Here is a 17296-nt window from a genome sequence, read left to right as displayed (position 1 = left end):
GAATACATTCAAGGCAATACAACTGCTTCTCCTAATGCAGTACTTCTTTTGGTCCACTGAACAGTCAACATTTTGAGTTCTTGTTCATGCCCAATGCTCAGTTTCTTACTGTATTTAGGTCTTAGGAAGGTGCCCCTTCCAAATTATTTAAAAACCCCATTAATGTTGAAATTACATCTTGAAACAAATCCTGCAAAGTAAAAAAGCAAAGCTTTTTAGCCAGACTCAAGGTTACAGATATACAATACTATAAATGCTGGCTGTATTTTTGGATCTCATTAGTAGTTTTGGAGTTAAAGCTGGTGCTAGCATTAAGACATCTAAAATCTGTTTGGATGTTTCAGATGGTTTTTAATTTGATGGCTTTTTTTGTTTCACTTTCTAAATACCTCCTTGAGAAAACTATATGCTTGCATTTATCAATTTAGTTCACTTCCTACAGGATTATGATCTCTGAGGATTCGTATTCTTATACTAGTTTTTCAAGTTTATATAGTAGGCTCATAATACAGTAAGGATATGAGGAGTGATTCTTTAGTTTATAAATTACTGTTCTTTCTATTTTGATCTGTCACTATAGGAAGCTTTTTTAATGGTTTTAATGGTTTTTAATGGTTCAAATATTTTAACCACCGGTTGAAGTAGGAAAATAATCCTGAGATATGTTGTTTTCAGAGTCACGTTTTCCTAATGTGAAGATCATTTACCTCTCTCACTCTTTGATCATCGTATTTTTTCTCTGCTCTAAATTATGTTTTGGCAATTAAATATGACCCTTCCCCCAAAAAAATGTTTTTCACAGACCTGTACTGGACTGAACAATTCCAGAGTCCACAGTTTGTCCAAGCAGATCATATTGGTTCAATCGAGAGCCATCTTCAGCCACAACCACTGACCTTGCTGGTTCTCGTGTCCATTCATACACAACCTCTGCTCTGGTATAAGCATCTAATTTGAAAGAAATACATTGCATTTCAGCTTTGCACCTTCTGTTGCCATATGATTTTGTCAGAATAATGTTTTGAGCAGTGGTTTGAATCTTAAATTCTCTTCAATCTGTGGAAACCTACAACTAACTGGATTTCTGTATCTATAGGAAATATAAACTGATTTTATAGGTCTATCCATATGATGATTAACTAAATATCTGCTGCAGAGCTGGGTTAAGGTTGGTCCTCAATGACATGAAAATATTTATCTGCCTTGCATCATTCCTACCTATGTAAAATCTGAGTAACCAGAAACGACAGTGAGATGTGGAATTTCATGGGCATGTGAGCACTCCAACTCTTTTTCTACGTTTTAACTATTATCAGGAAAGATAAGCCCCATTCTTTTCTATTTGCCATAGTGTGATGTTGTCTGGGCTACTATAATAAGTCCTTCTCAGAGCAGCTTTGCCGATCTTATCATCAGCTTGGCTAGAGCTCTTCATTTGGTTATCCGCCACCTTGCACTACCCTTGGTGTAGTATATTAGCATAGCAGATATTTCTGAAGCTGCCTAGGCTTGAGTGAGTTTCAAAGACAAGAAATCTTTTGGATTTTGCTTTGGTTATTTCTGTGAAATGCTCACACTCAAGTTCATGTTTATTTGAGTCTTGAACAAAGCAAAAGAAAAACACCATGGGGGTCTCCAAACCCCCATGTTTGTCTAGTCTAGTAGATTAGAGCAGTCTAGTGTTACATAGATAATTCAGTAGGGTACTACATAGATCATTTAGTGTGTTTTGTGCTGTTATTAGTGTGTTATATATGTTACTTGAGGAACCAAATTATATATAATTTCATTGTAAAATTCTGTTGTATCGTTTTACATAGTCTGGAGTCTGACAGCTCTCCTGAGCAGTTAGGGTGGGATTCAGCTGTCTACATAGAGGCATCTAGTGTCATTTTTCACACCTAAGACTATCCAAGACATGTATGGGACTGAATGTGTGATCAGAACCTACAGAAAGCTTGTACCTACCAAAGGCAGCTGGAAGCCCGATGGGACATCTTAGGGCATCTAAAATGACACTGGACTCCTACCTACGGGGTGGCATTTCTTCCTTTTTAAGGACTGGGAAGCAGGAAAGGAAAAGGAGGAATCTGATTCACCTGACCTCATTTGTGAGTTACTAATTTTATTTTATCAATGTAAGAGATAACAGCAATTGAAGAGGTGCTGTTGGATGGAGTGCTCTGGTAAATTAATTGCATGGCATTTGATCCTACATTATTGAAGCAGAAGGGCGCTTTTACCCTCAGACTTTGTATTCACTGAGCACTGAGACGTAGACTTAGCTTTTTTTAATCAATGGTGAATGCAAAGCTACACCTTAATAATTCTGACTTTAAAAATAATGACCACATTAAGTACAAGAATTGGCTTGCTTCGCATGAAGAAAGCGTGGCAATAGAAGTAATAATTTTCAAGCATTGTTTGTTCTGGAGCATGAGAGTAGTTTGGAAGAGAGAGGACTCGTTTCCTCAGCTGCTCAGAACCACTGGATTTGGTTAGAGACAAGGGAGTACACTCACCAGTGCTGGAAATGGGTTCACCTTCCACATAACTGCCAGATTCAGTGCTCTGTTGAGCATCCATCCTCAGCTTCCAATTCAGATATTGCATAAGTAGCAACACAGCCTTTTGCCCCTATCACTGCTGCTTTCCAGACTGGCCTTAGTTTTAAACTGACAATCAGATTTTTGTGGTAAGAGTTGAGGAGAGCATCTGCCTTTCTGATTTTGTTTTGCCAACATATGGGTTTTTGTTGTTCCAGAATCTCTTTAGCATTTGTCGCATTGAATTTACATTGGAATAACCTCTAGCTTAAGCTGCTGTTTTGGCAAATCATTTTTGCCTTGGAGCTGGGTCATATATTTATTGGCCTTTACATTATGGTCAGAGTCCATAGGAGATGTGCAGCTCCCTCAATATGAGCTTTTTCTGAATCCATCTCCAACAAGTGATGAGTAACAGTGGAGGACATAAAAAAACGCTTACCTAATTTAAGTTAAAACAAGCAGAGATGGGCAAACACTATTTTAGGGAGCTACAAAGTACTTAAAATATGGCTTTCATAACAAATAAGTAATTTTTTCAGTCTGTTAAAATGACTGTAATGAGTTTCTTTAGTGCTTAATGGAAATGTCCCAAATGTACTTAAATATGATTCACATTGAAAAAGTGGCAATTAAATATAGAAACTGTTCTTTTTCTGTATACAGTGGCAAGTCCCATTTTCATATCTTGCTTGAGTCCAGCCATTTGTCTTTTTGAACATATTTCTATCAATAAATAAATATTGAGACAAATATTCTATAATATGATAATTATATCATATAATCTAATGAAAAGTAGGGGGAGAGGTCAAGCTTTAAGGCTCTGTTCCAGACAGTGAATTGTCCCTACAGCTTTTGCAGTAAAGCTAATGCAGAAAACACTCCACCAAATGAGGATTCCAGGTTAGAAATTCAACTAAATTTAGTAAGGGAATGAAGTTTTCCTGAAAACATCTTGATTTCGTTTCATGGCCTTTCCTGTCATAGAAAACAAGAAAGACCATGCCTGAACTCTGAATTTAAAATGACAATTATGGCCTCTGATGTTAGTGTAAGAAACGCTCTTTCAATCAGAAATATCACCAATATTTTGGTGTTGATTTAAGGAAATTGTGATAACAGAAAACATTGGAGGATAAAAAGAAAACCAATTTAGATAGAAAAGATATGCAGATACACTTGCACATCTTCCTGCCATCTTGTTTTTATGCTACGGTGTGGTTCTGGAGGTGTATTCAAATCCATATTATCTGTGTCTTTTCATTCATAATTTCTGTGTTTCTTAATCATTTAATAGAGGCAAGGTCCTTGGTAATCTGGAAAGCCATGCACTTTGTGAACTAAGAGTACACTAATCTGGGACACAATGGGCCAGAAAGAACTTAATTTAGGGAAGAAATGGGAACTATTGTTCAAACTAGGGAGTGTCTGGTGTTTAGGCCCTGGCTTAGTGATGCACAGATGTGATAGGTGTCTTGTCAAGTTTATACAAATTCAACCTAGCAGTTCACATTTGTTCAAAAACTGTAGATGGTTTACCTTTGCATTAGCAGATTTTAGGCATGATTAGTGATTTTCCCACCTCTCACACCCAGCATGAAGTCCACATAAACACTTTAATGTACATTTCAAAAGAAATCAGTCCTGTAACCTATCCCAATCTAACTGGCATCTCAGGTACCCAGATCTCCAGTTATTAACTAACAATGCCCTGCAGCTATATGCCCTAATCTGAGCTGGAGTGAGCCTTCCCCCCTCACCCCCTTCTGTTTCACAGGAGATTTTGAGATTTATTGGAAGCCTTGTAAGAGAATTTAACATTCAAGGAGTAAACTATTCTTCTAAATGATACTCCAAGATTGTGTGAGCTTTTTGTTCTCTGAATCTTATCTGGGAGACTAGTAGCTCTTTAAAGACAAAACATCAGTTCTTTCTTATGGTAAACATAGAGCTATTCAGCCCAAAATAAATTATTACCCTTTCTGCTACCATGTCAAGAATGAATTGGGTGTTCTCTTTGTTGACTTCTAAAATTGATCAAGCCACTAAGTACCCATTATCAGTGAAATGACCCATTTCTACTAGAAAAAAAATAGCCATTGAGGAAACAATTTGTACACTATTACATCTTCCACAAGTATTGACTCCCTTGTTTGTGTCCAACCAAACCGAGTAAAACAGCTCTCTCTTTTTAATTTTTGGTTTTTAAAGTGTTGAAGGGTGGGCTATCTTTAATTTGTAAGAAATTAGTTAACTAAGTTTGAATGTATCAGTGTCAGGTTGGTTTTGGGAAAAAATCTTGATATACAGAAAGCTTTGTCAATTACTACACTGATTTCAGCTACATTTTGTCCAGTATGTTCTCTAAGGTTATAAATGCTGCAAGTGTAGGACTCAATTTGACAGTGACTTTTGAGCTTTTTCACTGACAATCATTCAACATTTCTAGAAGATAAATATTTTATAATCTTGTGGAAAACTTAGTTCTAAAGTTTCCAAGATTGTGGTTGGAGAGTTGTTTCCACATAAAGCAGTTGAGTTATCCTTGGTCTGTGTTACTTTAACATTGATATTGTGTCTCAACAAAATACAGCAACTATAAGACTAGCAGCATTTTCTGTCTGACAAACTACTTTTCCAAATGTTTAAGAGTACTATAATTTTCCTCTTTTGTGAATGTCCAGGCATAACATTGGAGGATACTTAAAACACATTGAACAGGTTCATTAGGTTAAATATATATGTATATAAAAGAATAAAAATACAACCCTGCCAAAAAAGTGAAAAATACACAAGATTAAAACCTTGAGGTTTTCTCAATTGCACAATATTTTTGTAAACTGGCCTAAAAAGGGAGAAACCTCAATTTAAAATAAACTTACAGCTTCCAAATTTCAAGGGGCAAGCATGTGCATCCATAGGAAAGTCTTCTAAATGCATTGGACATTCTGCTCTCACAGTCAATCTATAATGAATTAATGAGCAAAAGGACACATTTATTCTAGTTTCATAGAAATAGCAAATAGACTTCTGTTAAGACACATAGAATAAGTATAGCATAGTATCTGTTACGTGATAAATTAGCAGTTAGAATGGGACCAGAGTTGTCTGGCTGGGGATGCTGACAGGCATGTGTAGACACAGCAGTGCTACTGGCTCTGCCTCTCTGCTGTTTCACTGTACAGAAGAGACATGCTCAGACTTCTAACTTGGTGTAAGGATTAAAATCTATTAGCATCTGAAATTGCTTCCTTCCTTCCATCCTTAAACTGGCCCACTCTGGATGCTCAAACGTTTGCTGAAGTCATTTCGTTGCTATCAGCTTGGGTGCAAACATGTTTCTCAATAAAAGAGATAAAATAAACTAGAAAAAAGTCACACAACACACATCAGCAAGGAATGAACAATAATACTTGAATACTAGGTAGAAGGTTGCGTTAAGGCACTTGCAAAGGTGAGCAAATAGAAATGATTATGGTAAAAAAAAAAAGACATATGTGAACAATGTGCTGCTAAGATAGTGTTCCCATGAATTAAATCCCTAACAGTCAAGCATTTAGGAAGACAAGAAAAATTGACCTGGACTTGTACAACTAACAGCCAAGCAGATTCCACTCTAGCCCAGGAAGTCTTGAAAGATGTGGCAGAATAAATTGAACGTATTGGACAGGCTCCCAAAAGCCTGGAGACTGTTTTTTCCAAATACTTGTACTGCTTTTAAAAACACCTTTAAAATTGTAAGAAGAAAGCTCAGTGTTCTCCTATGTACTAAGCTATCTATCTTTAAGTCATCAGAATCCCTTTATACCTTGTTTGATAACATTGGAGACATAAGCGAGGGAATGTGTAGCTCTGTAGAGACAATATACCATTGTTTTTCATTGTTTAATTTGCAGGATTTTAAGACAGAATGTTTCCATCCCTGTGTATGATTGTTATTTCAAAAGGATTGAGTTAACTCTTCTGCTGCCAACTGGATAGCTACAATTCAGTTATCCATGAAAAGAATAATGTTTCCAGTAAGAGTGGTGCCAATACACACAAAAAAAGTTTTCTCCTAACTTTCCAAATGCTTTAGTAAATTGTTTTTCTTGCTATGAATGGAACAAGAAGTGTCTAATTTTTGACTATCATGCTCTGTATTCGTAAGAACAAGAAATACGAAGAATGGTCAATTAATTCTGTGTGCATCTGCTAGTCCTTAGAATCTGCTTTCTGTAGAATTCAAAGATTAAAGACTTTTACACGGTCTAGTAGTCTAGATTACATGACATTTTCAAGCTTTATTATACTTTGCTGATGTAATCTTTGAAAGCAAGTCCAAATTAAGGTCCTCTTCAATCTGATGGATTCCTGACGGATGGTACTTACAGGTACTTTTTTAAAATCAAGCATTAAGACACATCGAGGGAGTGTAAAGGTAGCACAGTAGGAGGGGAAAGAAAAGAAATAGTGCAAATGCCTCAGTTTATCCATAATTCCATGGCCTATCGTGAAAATAATTACTAAGAAGGAATTAAATTATGCTCAAAAAGGAACTAGTTAAATTTTCAAAGTAAATGAAGACTATAATACTTTAGGGCTCACCTCATCGTGTATAGCAACGTCCCATCCTCTGTAATTCGTAATAGTTTATTTGGCATTGTCATGTTATGAGCCACTGACTTCTTTCCATTGTGGAAAAAGGTGTCAGGTGTCCAAATTTTGCTGGCCATTAAATTATTTAACCGGAGAACAGTCATAGGTCCTTTGAATTTTAATCTCTCATCTTTCCAGCTTTGACGGAAAAATACATCTATAGTGTATTCCTACAGCAATTCAGAGAAGAAAGGAAACACTTATGATGCCACATGTTACAAAATAGGAACTGGAAAAATACATTCTTACCATTTGCTAGAAGCAAGATGACTATTGATGAAATTAGTAGTTATCAAAACATTTGTTCTCTGTATTACTTACAACGTGCCTGCAGCTGGTTATTAAACAGTTACAATCTCATTACTGTATCAAACACAATGTATGTTAGGGAGAGTACTATATCAAAAGTTAGACATGAATTTGGGATATAACGTACTAGAAACACAACAATTCACCCTTTTCTCATTTTTCCTTCACCTTCTATAAAACTGTAATTTGAAGGTGTAGATATGTAGCCAGGATGTGTAGAACAGGAAGAATATGTCTGTTAGAATAAAGCAACCCTGATGAGACAGGATCTTACTAGTGCTTTTTGTTCTGTCTCATTAGCATAAACCTGTGAGAAGTTCACAGCTCACTAAAATTATGTGGTCTGATTTATGAGACATGGAATGGCTCATTGGGCCAAATCATTGTACTACAGAGAGTGCCAGCCAGGGACAGTTTGGGACCAAGAATTATAGTTTGGTTTTGCAAGGAGTAGTCGAATGGGGAAGAGATGCGGTGGCTGACTCAGTGTACACAGAGAGAATCAAAATAACCGTCACTATGAAATCAGACTATTTGTTACAAAGCAACAAGAACACAATTATGAAGGTGAGGGTGTAATTAGGAAAAATATAGTGGAGTATTATACATGAAATATAGAAGTAAGTGGGGTGAAAACATGAAAAACTCCTGTGGATGCAGCAGAGAATAGTGTTTTCACACGGAACAAATCCACTCTGACATGAAGATTCTGTATGAAATTATCTTGCCCCTTCCATCATTCATGGTTATGATATTGTAATAAATGACAAACACTATTCAAAATAACCCCAAATCATAATCTTTTTTGCTGATAAACTGAACCTTTGCCGAGATCTCCTGCCAATGGAGATGGCAAATCCCGAGGGAAATTCCTTTATATGAAGGCACACACAGCTACAAAGAAAGAGCTGTCCCATGAGACATCTTAGTAAGGAGAAACATTTTGGAGTGAGTATACAAATTCTCTCTGTGGCAGACTCAGGCTCTAGATTTCTCTTTTAACAAATAGCAACACTGTATAACATAAGCATTTGTGAACTGTTTATTCCTTGTGCAACTCTCAGCAGGTAAGAGTGGTGATTCTTACTGCTGGTGTGTTTTTTCTGCTTTTAAGACGTGAAATACCTAAATAAATTTCTTGTGCACATGGAAATGTTGCACTTCCATGGGGTGTTCTTACTTGGAGTTTGTTTGGGTGTTAAGTTTGTGGTTTGGGGTGAGACCCAGTAATCATTATGCTGCATACTTAATTTTATTTCCCTTTTTTTTTTAATCATGTGCTCAGTGAGCTTGTGAAGCCTTGATTTCTTCATCTCCAAGGACAGTAGATGTGCACTTATAGCAACTACTTCTTTCAACATTTTATACAGTCAGGGCCTTAGTTTGAACTATATGCAAGATCCTGTCCTAAGTATGCACCAGAATAGGAAAGAAGAAGGTCTAAAAGACAGTACGTAGCATTCAGATATTGGATTTCCTCCATGTTTTACTAGCTCCAAAGAAGAGATCCTCCTACACATATGGGAAAGGTAAAAGACATGCCCAGAATGTGACATCATTTCAGTGTGCATGTAAGCCATTCCCGTTTTATCTTGTTCAACTGCAAAGGAGGAGTTGAGTGGGAGGTGGTACAGGTTGAGAGAAGGAGTCTAGTTCTTCACTTTATATTAACACAAGAATCTTGTGCTGGAAAAGAACAAGGAGTCTAAGAGATATGGTAATGGATCTAACAGCATAAGACAAAAATTAAAGTAGCTGACTGGTCATGCCTGGCACAAACTGAATCCTTCTCTATCCCAGGCCATTGCACCATATAGGATGAATTCATGTTGGCTGAGATTTCTCTTTAGCTTTCACTACCCACTTGAACATGTACAATAAGTTTGAAATGAATCCTGACACACAGTTGATCTTTAAGATCAAGCCATCAGATACTGTGATTAGGGCTTCCTTCTACAGGAGCGTGCCATACAGAAGGAGGGAACAGAAGGATTTTCTCCAAACCATGTACTATAGCAGTGGTCTATGTGTGAACATACAAATGAGATGAAATTTGGAATAAATTCTACACAGTGGAGACTCATCATTCCTTAGTGTTCAATTAAAGAAAGATTATTCCTGTCTGCACATTGGCAATAAGCCTTATGGTATTGAATATTTATAACACTGACTTCAATGTTCTCTCATTTACTCATCTGATATCTCTCCCAGGAGACTGTTTATTCACAGAGTAGACCACGTAGAGGTCCACATGAGACAAGGTGCTATATACAAAGGTAGTAAGATGGAAATTAATTTCATGAAGAGCTTACAGTACAAGAGTAGTGGGAATTAAGGCTTATTAGGAAAAAAACCCCCAACTTTACTTAAAAAAATTAAGAATTCTTCTTATTCCAGATGATAGACATCAAAAATTAGTCATGTGAGAATAGCCAGTTATCTGTTGGTTAGTTCAATACACCAAGACAGCATGTCTGAAAACCTGCACAGTTCTTCCCAAAACCCAATGTTTTTATTTTTAAAAAGTGCTTTTCTCCTGTTTAACTTTATTCACAAGTTTAAGAACAAGCCAAGACATCCTCTTTATAGAATAACAGGTTATGTCTATGCTGCTCTTAAAAAAGTGTATTGAGAGTGGGTAGGAACACCATGTACTCCCTGATATATCAGCCTACTATCTATATAACTGCCTCATTGGGTTCCTGCAAACAGATGGTCTAGGTATGCTGATGTCTCAGTGTGGCTGTCGTTTCATAACATATGCTGTCAGCTGGAATAGCTCATTGCCAGTTCCCAGCCATCAGTCCCGGGCTCAGCCAGCAGCGTGTCGTTCCCTCAGTGTGCCAATACAGCTGCTTGTGAGGCTTCCATGTGACCAAGTCCCACAATCCAGCCTACGCTTACTGTAAATCTGCTCACTGGAGCAAATCTGAGGTAGCCCTCAAATGATAGTGTCTACAGCCAACCTGTAGTATGCACAGAGGACTTTGCACTAAACAGACATTGTAATTAATATAGACTTTATATTCTAGTAAGCTCTTGCTTTTATCTTTCTCCCTCTGTCTCTGATTTCACACTTATTTCCTTAAGCAAAAGAGTTGGCACGAGTAGGCTGCACACACATTACTTCTCAGGGAAGACGAGTAGGAGTTTTACACTACATACTTTTCTGTAATTCCTTAGTTTTCAAAACATGAACACCTGCCTGTGCATTTCTTGGTCAGACACTATTAAGAGACTGATGATTCTTACTCCTGTTTAAATAACTGAAAACCAGGACCTAATCTGGTATGGGGTTTCAGTTATTTTTGAGATTTTTGTTGTAGGTAGTTGTTACTTATGCTACAGTGAGTCACCTATACTTAATTATAGTTGAAGTCAAGGTGTTTTTTTTGTTTTTCAAATATACCTATTCCTAATTCTGAAAGTATATTGGGTTTGGCTTCAATGTTCTATTCTTCCTTAAAATCCAAATCCCATTCAGATGTCACTTTGTTTTATTAATGTCAGTTTGGCTTTGGCTTTTATTTAATAATTAAATCACCTGAAACTACAAAACGTAAGTGGAGGCTGAAGTCCAAAAGTTACATAGTCCCAAGTAACTTAGCAGGCCTGTCAGTTACTCTAACCTTATGTCTACATGCAGGAAAACATTCATGTACATTACTTTATCAGATTTTCATTCATTATTGGAGTTTTCTAGTAAGTTTGACTCAACAGAGCAAATAATAGCTCAGCTGACTTACAGAAAACAACTCTAATAAACATTAATACAAAGTATGCATGCACCTGCATGTATTTATCACTCTTTTTTGTTCATCTCCCACAAGCATCTGTGTCCAGCCCAATACTTTAAATTACATTAATTTTCAGGAAATTAACAACAGACCTGTCCCATAAAGATAGGTCTCTACAAAAAATTAAGCAATCTGAGATCACTTAAAACCTGCAGCCTCTACAGTTTTAATTTGGAGAATATTGCATTTTAAAAGTATATTTTAGTCACATGACTGTGTTTAGGGTTTCCAGTTTGTACAGTGGTGATTAGTTACCTATTTCAAGACAGAAATGGGAAAGCAAGATGAAGTGTTTTGCTATAGCAGTTACCAGAATACAGAGAGTGGACATCAGTGGTTTGTACCAATCGTTAATCCAAGGAATTTCTCCTCTTATAATGTATAATTTAGAGTAATAAATAGATGTTGTACTCTCACAATACTATCATGGAACAAAAAATCAGAAGTTACTGAATGATTTTTTAAAAAATTCTTCTTCATGGTATATATAGTACCTAATATTGTTTTAAAGTGCTGAGGAGGCAAGTCACCAGTCTAGCTATTTCCCTTCTATTGTAGGACTTAACAGCAGGATGTCTGGTCAAAGAGTCTGTGCAGCCCAAGCTATTCCTTCACATTTAAATATCTTGGCATCATTTGCAATTCTAAATTTGACTGTAGTTTTATAAATGTTCCAAGCAATCAGGAAAATAGTGTCTGTGCAAAAGTTCATTTAGGAAAAGAAACTGTCTTATAAAAGTTACTTTGTCTGTTATTCCACCTCTTAACACTGTTTTGAATAGCCAGAAACTTGTAATAATCTGATGTCTATCTGTTATTCCACCTCTTAACATTGTTTTGAGTCGTCATAAACTTGTAATAATCTGGTGTCTATCTGTTCCACCTCTTAACATTGTTTTGAGTAGTGAGAAACTTGCAATAATCTGGTGTTTAACACTTGTCTACAGTTTTAGTGCAAATTAAACAACTGACAATTTTGTGGGAAGAAATAGAACTTATTTTCTTTCCTGTGATATTTTTTTCTCTTCTTTCATCTTTCTTTTGGTGAATGTATTTAGCTAAATGTGGCCAGCTACAAGGTTGAACCATTTTCTTTTCTCCATTTAAATTAATGAGGTTATAACCAGCATTCATCTTAACACACGATCCAGTAGATACCAGTAGCTGCAGGCCAAGCTTTCCCTGTCAATAGAAACCTAGTTGTGAAGACCTCATTGATATGCAAAATTTAAAGTACCTTATCCATATTTTACACAACTTTTAATATCTCTTAAGACCAGAGTTCACAACATCTTCATTCAGATTTTTTAACTTCTACATCCCCTGCAGTTATCTAGCAATTTGATTTTAATATTCATGCCATAAAGAAGTGACACTAATTCTCTCATTAATCTTCTCTTCTCTTTCAGTAGCCAAGATCTGGGAAAGTTACTTCTCATTGATCAGTAGTTTTTAATATAAAAATATAGGTTAGAATGTAGGGATGTCATACTGTAGGCATTAGTGTTAATTGCATTTTAAGATGATGATCTCTCTCGGCAAATTGGATCAGTGATGTGCCAGCAAGGACCTGAGTAATCACTCTCAGAAGAATACAGATCCAAACCCTAATGCGTTTCATAATATATCATGTAGCAAATATAAGGTCTGTTAAAATACGTTATTAAAGTCACTGAAGCTGCTAATTTGAGGGCACTTAAATGCAGTCACAGATAGCAGGAATGGTTGCACATAAAAGCTGACAGCATTTTGGAATCATGGGTTTAAAAAAGCCCCAGCCTTAAAAGGAATAAAGAAGTTATTGCATACATCTTTCATCAAACTCAAAAGACAAGAGAAAATTATTACTGTAGAAATACAGGCCATCACTTACCATATCATGGTCTGAAACAGGCCCAAAACTTGTGACAAAGATGTCAGTCTTCACTTCAGTTACACGCTCTGATGAAGCAGGAAATTAGGACAGTGAGTGTCTATCAACAGTCTTCATTAGATCTAACCACTACCAATTCTCACAATAAACAGAAAAATTAGTGGCTTTGATTAGCCATTCTAAAATGGGTCTACAATACAGTCCTGATAATTTATTTCTTCTAGATGTAATTTCACAGCCAATATTGTCAGCAACATTTTTTTTTGTCACAATGTTTCCACAGAACTTTTTCAGACGTGTCTTGTGATGCCACAGCACAGAAGCCATAGTTCCACTGTCATGTAAATCTTTTCACATTTTAATAAGTCTTCTTGTCTGACAATATAAACAGTGCTAAATATTTTGCCCAGTACTTTAAAAGTCTTGTTGGGTACTCAGTGTTTCTGGACAAGCTGAATAGAAATCTCTTATCATTAACTTTGGACTTATGAATTATGTATTTTGTACTGAGACACAGGAACATAGAAGAAGTGAGAGAATGTGTTACAATGCATAAAAACATACTTTATTGATATGAGTTAGAAAAGGCTGTGTTAACCCTAAGTGCAAGAAACAGAAAGGAGTTCAAACTTTTCCAAATAAATATCAGCTGAACTTCTCTACTACAATTTTTACTTATGTATTAGTGTTTGTAAATGTTTTAGATTTCCTTTAAACTATCAGATTTGTTTTATAGGCCTCAATGATAGTGTAAATAATAATTCAGAAATCTATAACATGTACCAAACACAGATTATATATACATATGCTATATCATAATGATAGACTTCTCTGTGATCTCAAGGATGTAAATTTGCTCCATGGCACAATGCCCTTGGCCACTTTAGAAGAATCTAATGATTCTGGTGGTCATAAATGCTGAGTCTGAAACACTTAAAATGGTGCTGATCTCCAGAAAGAACCAAACATCTGGCTTTTGCAGATCTACTGTTAACAGTCACTTTGAGAAATGCACAAGGTTAACCTTCCCCTTTCCTCACCTCTTGCTCTACACACACATGTTGATATCATTCACTTGTGCACATACTGGTACTTTCTGGGCCACACATCACAAAATATTCACCCAGGATGGCATATACCAAAATAACTCTGTTGATTTAAATATAGCTGCAGGGAGTTACACCACCTGGAGGCATAACTCCAAACATTGTTGAGTAGAGCTAAACCCATCAGCTTTCAGAATTTACAATGATGTCAGTCTGAATACATTTACATTTATGGGATTGCTATACAATCCAGGGTGGGGTTTTGGGTAGAAATCTGAAACACAGGAGTGACACATTTTTCAAATAACATTCAAAAAGCAAAATTGAGAAATTTGGAATATGAAATGCAGCCCTAAAGGAAAGAGGCTAATGGAAAAGTACATGTATAGTAAGCAAAAGTCATGCTGCGGGTAAAAATGTTCATAAGATGAAGAAATGTATACATGTAGGTATCTTTATAATGCTATTTAAACATTGTAAAATAATTGCATTTTAAAATCTATTGTAATACAACCCTCTGATTTCAAAAGACTTTGAACTGTTTAAATATGGTTTGTTCCATCTGACAAAGTTCTGACAGAAGGGAAATAAGCAGCCAGTAACAATATGCCTTTCTGAATCTGAAGCAAAAATTCTAATGAGAATCGGTGTTCTACTATGCACAAACAGGCTTTTCACTTTCATTCAAAAAAAGTCTACAGCTTCTAAATATATATTAACTATAAGCAGTTTAATAAAAACGTTTAAAATAGATACAATAAAACATCTCCTTTTGTGAGACAGAAATGATCAGGGTGTAATATTAGATCTGATTCTACTATCATTCTCCTAATGCAATGAATGACACTTGTGCTCCGTCAGCAAGTTAATGCAAAAATTAGGTGGTAGCGGAAGTAATCTCCAGGACTCATTAAAAAAGTTAAAGAATGACATTTCCAATGTATTATTCATAATTACAGAAAGTAAAATACTATGATGTGACTGAATTGCCTAATAATATTCTTTTAGCTCTTGATATCTGTGACTGAGACATGTACAGACTACAGTAGCTAGTGACAAAAGCATTGGATAGGTGAAATTTCCTCCTTGGCTGTCCAGTGAAATTACTGTGTGACCTTACTGTTTACAAGCTCTGCAACTGGCTTAAAGACATTTCAGTATTCTCTTGACATCAGATTTGCTCTGGACTTTAAGAAGTTAAGTTAAAAAAGTTCACAGTGAGAACTTAACCTTCTGTTACTGGAAAAAGCATATGGTGTCCAGAAATTACTTTGGATTGGAAGAAAACTATTCTTTCCTTCAGCCCATGGCTTTCATAAAAGGTCAAGAGTCTGTGGTCTTGTACAAAACAGATGGCAATAAAAGAAAATGGAGATTTCACAAGGTCCAGTAAAACATTGCTGAATGAAGTTCCTTCTACTGAATCACCTTTTCTTAAGACTGAGAAATTAATACCATCATTAGCCTTTTGCATATTGCAAAGTGAAACTCAAATTACTCTTCTAAAGATCTTTCATCCTGACTTACCCATCTGTCCATCTCTTTTGCATTGAGGCACTTCCACTGGTGCCACTAGGAGATAGAAGATGCTAGAAGCTCTTCAGACACAATGCATTCATTCCTTAATGGTATAAAGTCAGACTTCCATCTCTGAGTGAGCTTCTATTTAATATAATACATCTCTCCGATTTGCCTTGCACAAACACGGAATACGCTCTTTGAATCAGTGGCATATCATGTAATGATATGTAATGTATGTATGTAATATGTAATGGTATCATGAATTCTAGTTTTGGGAGACATATGGTCATAGTAGAGAGGTTGAGGCTTAAGGATATCCTTTGAGAACACAAAATGGAAACTAAAGTTCTGGCAGTTAGATTGAAGATTTCCAACAGTGGAAGAATGAGTGAAGCCTTTCATTTCTTTGTAACATTGAAGATCATTTAAATGGCATGTAAATCATAGGTAATAATAGAAAATTCAGGTTGTGAACTCACAAGAGATTATGTTATCTATGTACCTAATCCCAGGCCTCTTCAAATCCAGATAAAACCACTGAACACACCACCAATTTATGTTTTCTTTGATATCTACCTCATTTTCAAGAGCGATGGGAGAGTTTGTATGAACACACAGAGAAAAAGATGAACCCCTCCAAAGCCATATGGAAGTTTTGAAATATTTATTTACTGTTTTGCTAACTAGATGATTCAACTGTGCTTTGTTAAGAGCTTCAGAAGTTGTGAGTCACTCCTGCACAGGACATGTGTTTACTCATACAGTTGGGATATATATTTAGAATCAAGGTTAACTACGTTCAGTTTGCAGCTTGATTATCATGGAAAGGCTGAAACTATGCTTCAAATGCTCAGAATGCATTTTAAGGAACCTCAGATTCTGAGCTATATTCAAAACATTCCCAATAACCCCGAGAACCAGAGAAAATTCAAAGTCACTGATCAGCTCAGATCAGGAGATGAGGATAAATCCATCAGTTATAAAGACCTGTTAAACATGTCTCCTGACTATAACATCTGTGTCATAAACCAGGAACATGTAGAACATGTAACAACAGCAAAAAAAATCCAAGGAAGTTATTAGTGACCTACTAGTTTTACTATAAGGCAACCATAGGGTCCAGGTAGTTACTGATCAGCAAAATAGCAGCTGAGTACCATACCTAGATGTGCTGGAACACAGCCTCAGGCAACTGATCCATGTAGAGCTTCGAAAGCTCCAGTCAATGTCAACTACTGTAATTTTACTGTTTACAACCACTGTGTTTTGCTAATGATGCTAGACTAACATAAACTCTCAAAATTAATAACAATAAATATTTTGATTTAAACTCCCAGGGAGCTCATTATTGCTAGAATTGTGATTGGATTACAAATTGAGAACAAAGTAAGAAATACAGATTTATTTAAACAGCAGGAAATAAGCCTATTTATCATAGGAAACTGCATTAACTATTTCCATTTCTGATCTGCTGATATTTGAGCACAAGGCTTATTTAAATTGCATGTTTTGGTGGTTTAAATTAATTCCATCTTTTTTGGTAATGGACTTGTTTCTCCTGCATGT

The 17296-nt window shown here is 36.0% G+C and overlaps 1 protein-coding gene across 2 annotated transcripts in view; it reads right to left on the bottom strand.

Moving 5' to 3' along the window:
• Window positions 1-17296, bottom strand: part of GABRA1 (gamma-aminobutyric acid type A receptor subunit alpha1) — a 39263-nt gene that overhangs the window by 11660 nt on the left and 10307 nt on the right. For both annotated transcript variants that reach the window (XM_062002243.1, XM_062002244.1), the window contains exons 4-7: window positions 13164-13231; window positions 7134-7354; window positions 5429-5511; window positions 805-948 (exon numbers count right to left, since the gene is read on the bottom strand). In XM_062002243.1, coding sequence (XP_061858227.1) covers window positions 805-948; window positions 5429-5511; window positions 7134-7354; window positions 13164-13231 — 516 coding nt within the window. The remainder of the gene's footprint in view (window positions 1-804; window positions 949-5428; window positions 5512-7133; window positions 7355-13163; window positions 13232-17296) is intronic.

This window comes from Colius striatus, chromosome 9 (genome assembly GCF_028858725.1).
Source record: "Colius striatus isolate bColStr4 chromosome 9, bColStr4.1.hap1, whole genome shotgun sequence".
NCBI lineage: Eukaryota > Metazoa > Chordata > Aves > Coliiformes > Coliidae > Colius > Colius striatus.
The sequence above is the reverse complement of the archived record's forward strand: the minus strand, read 5'-3'. Positions and strand labels throughout refer to the sequence as shown.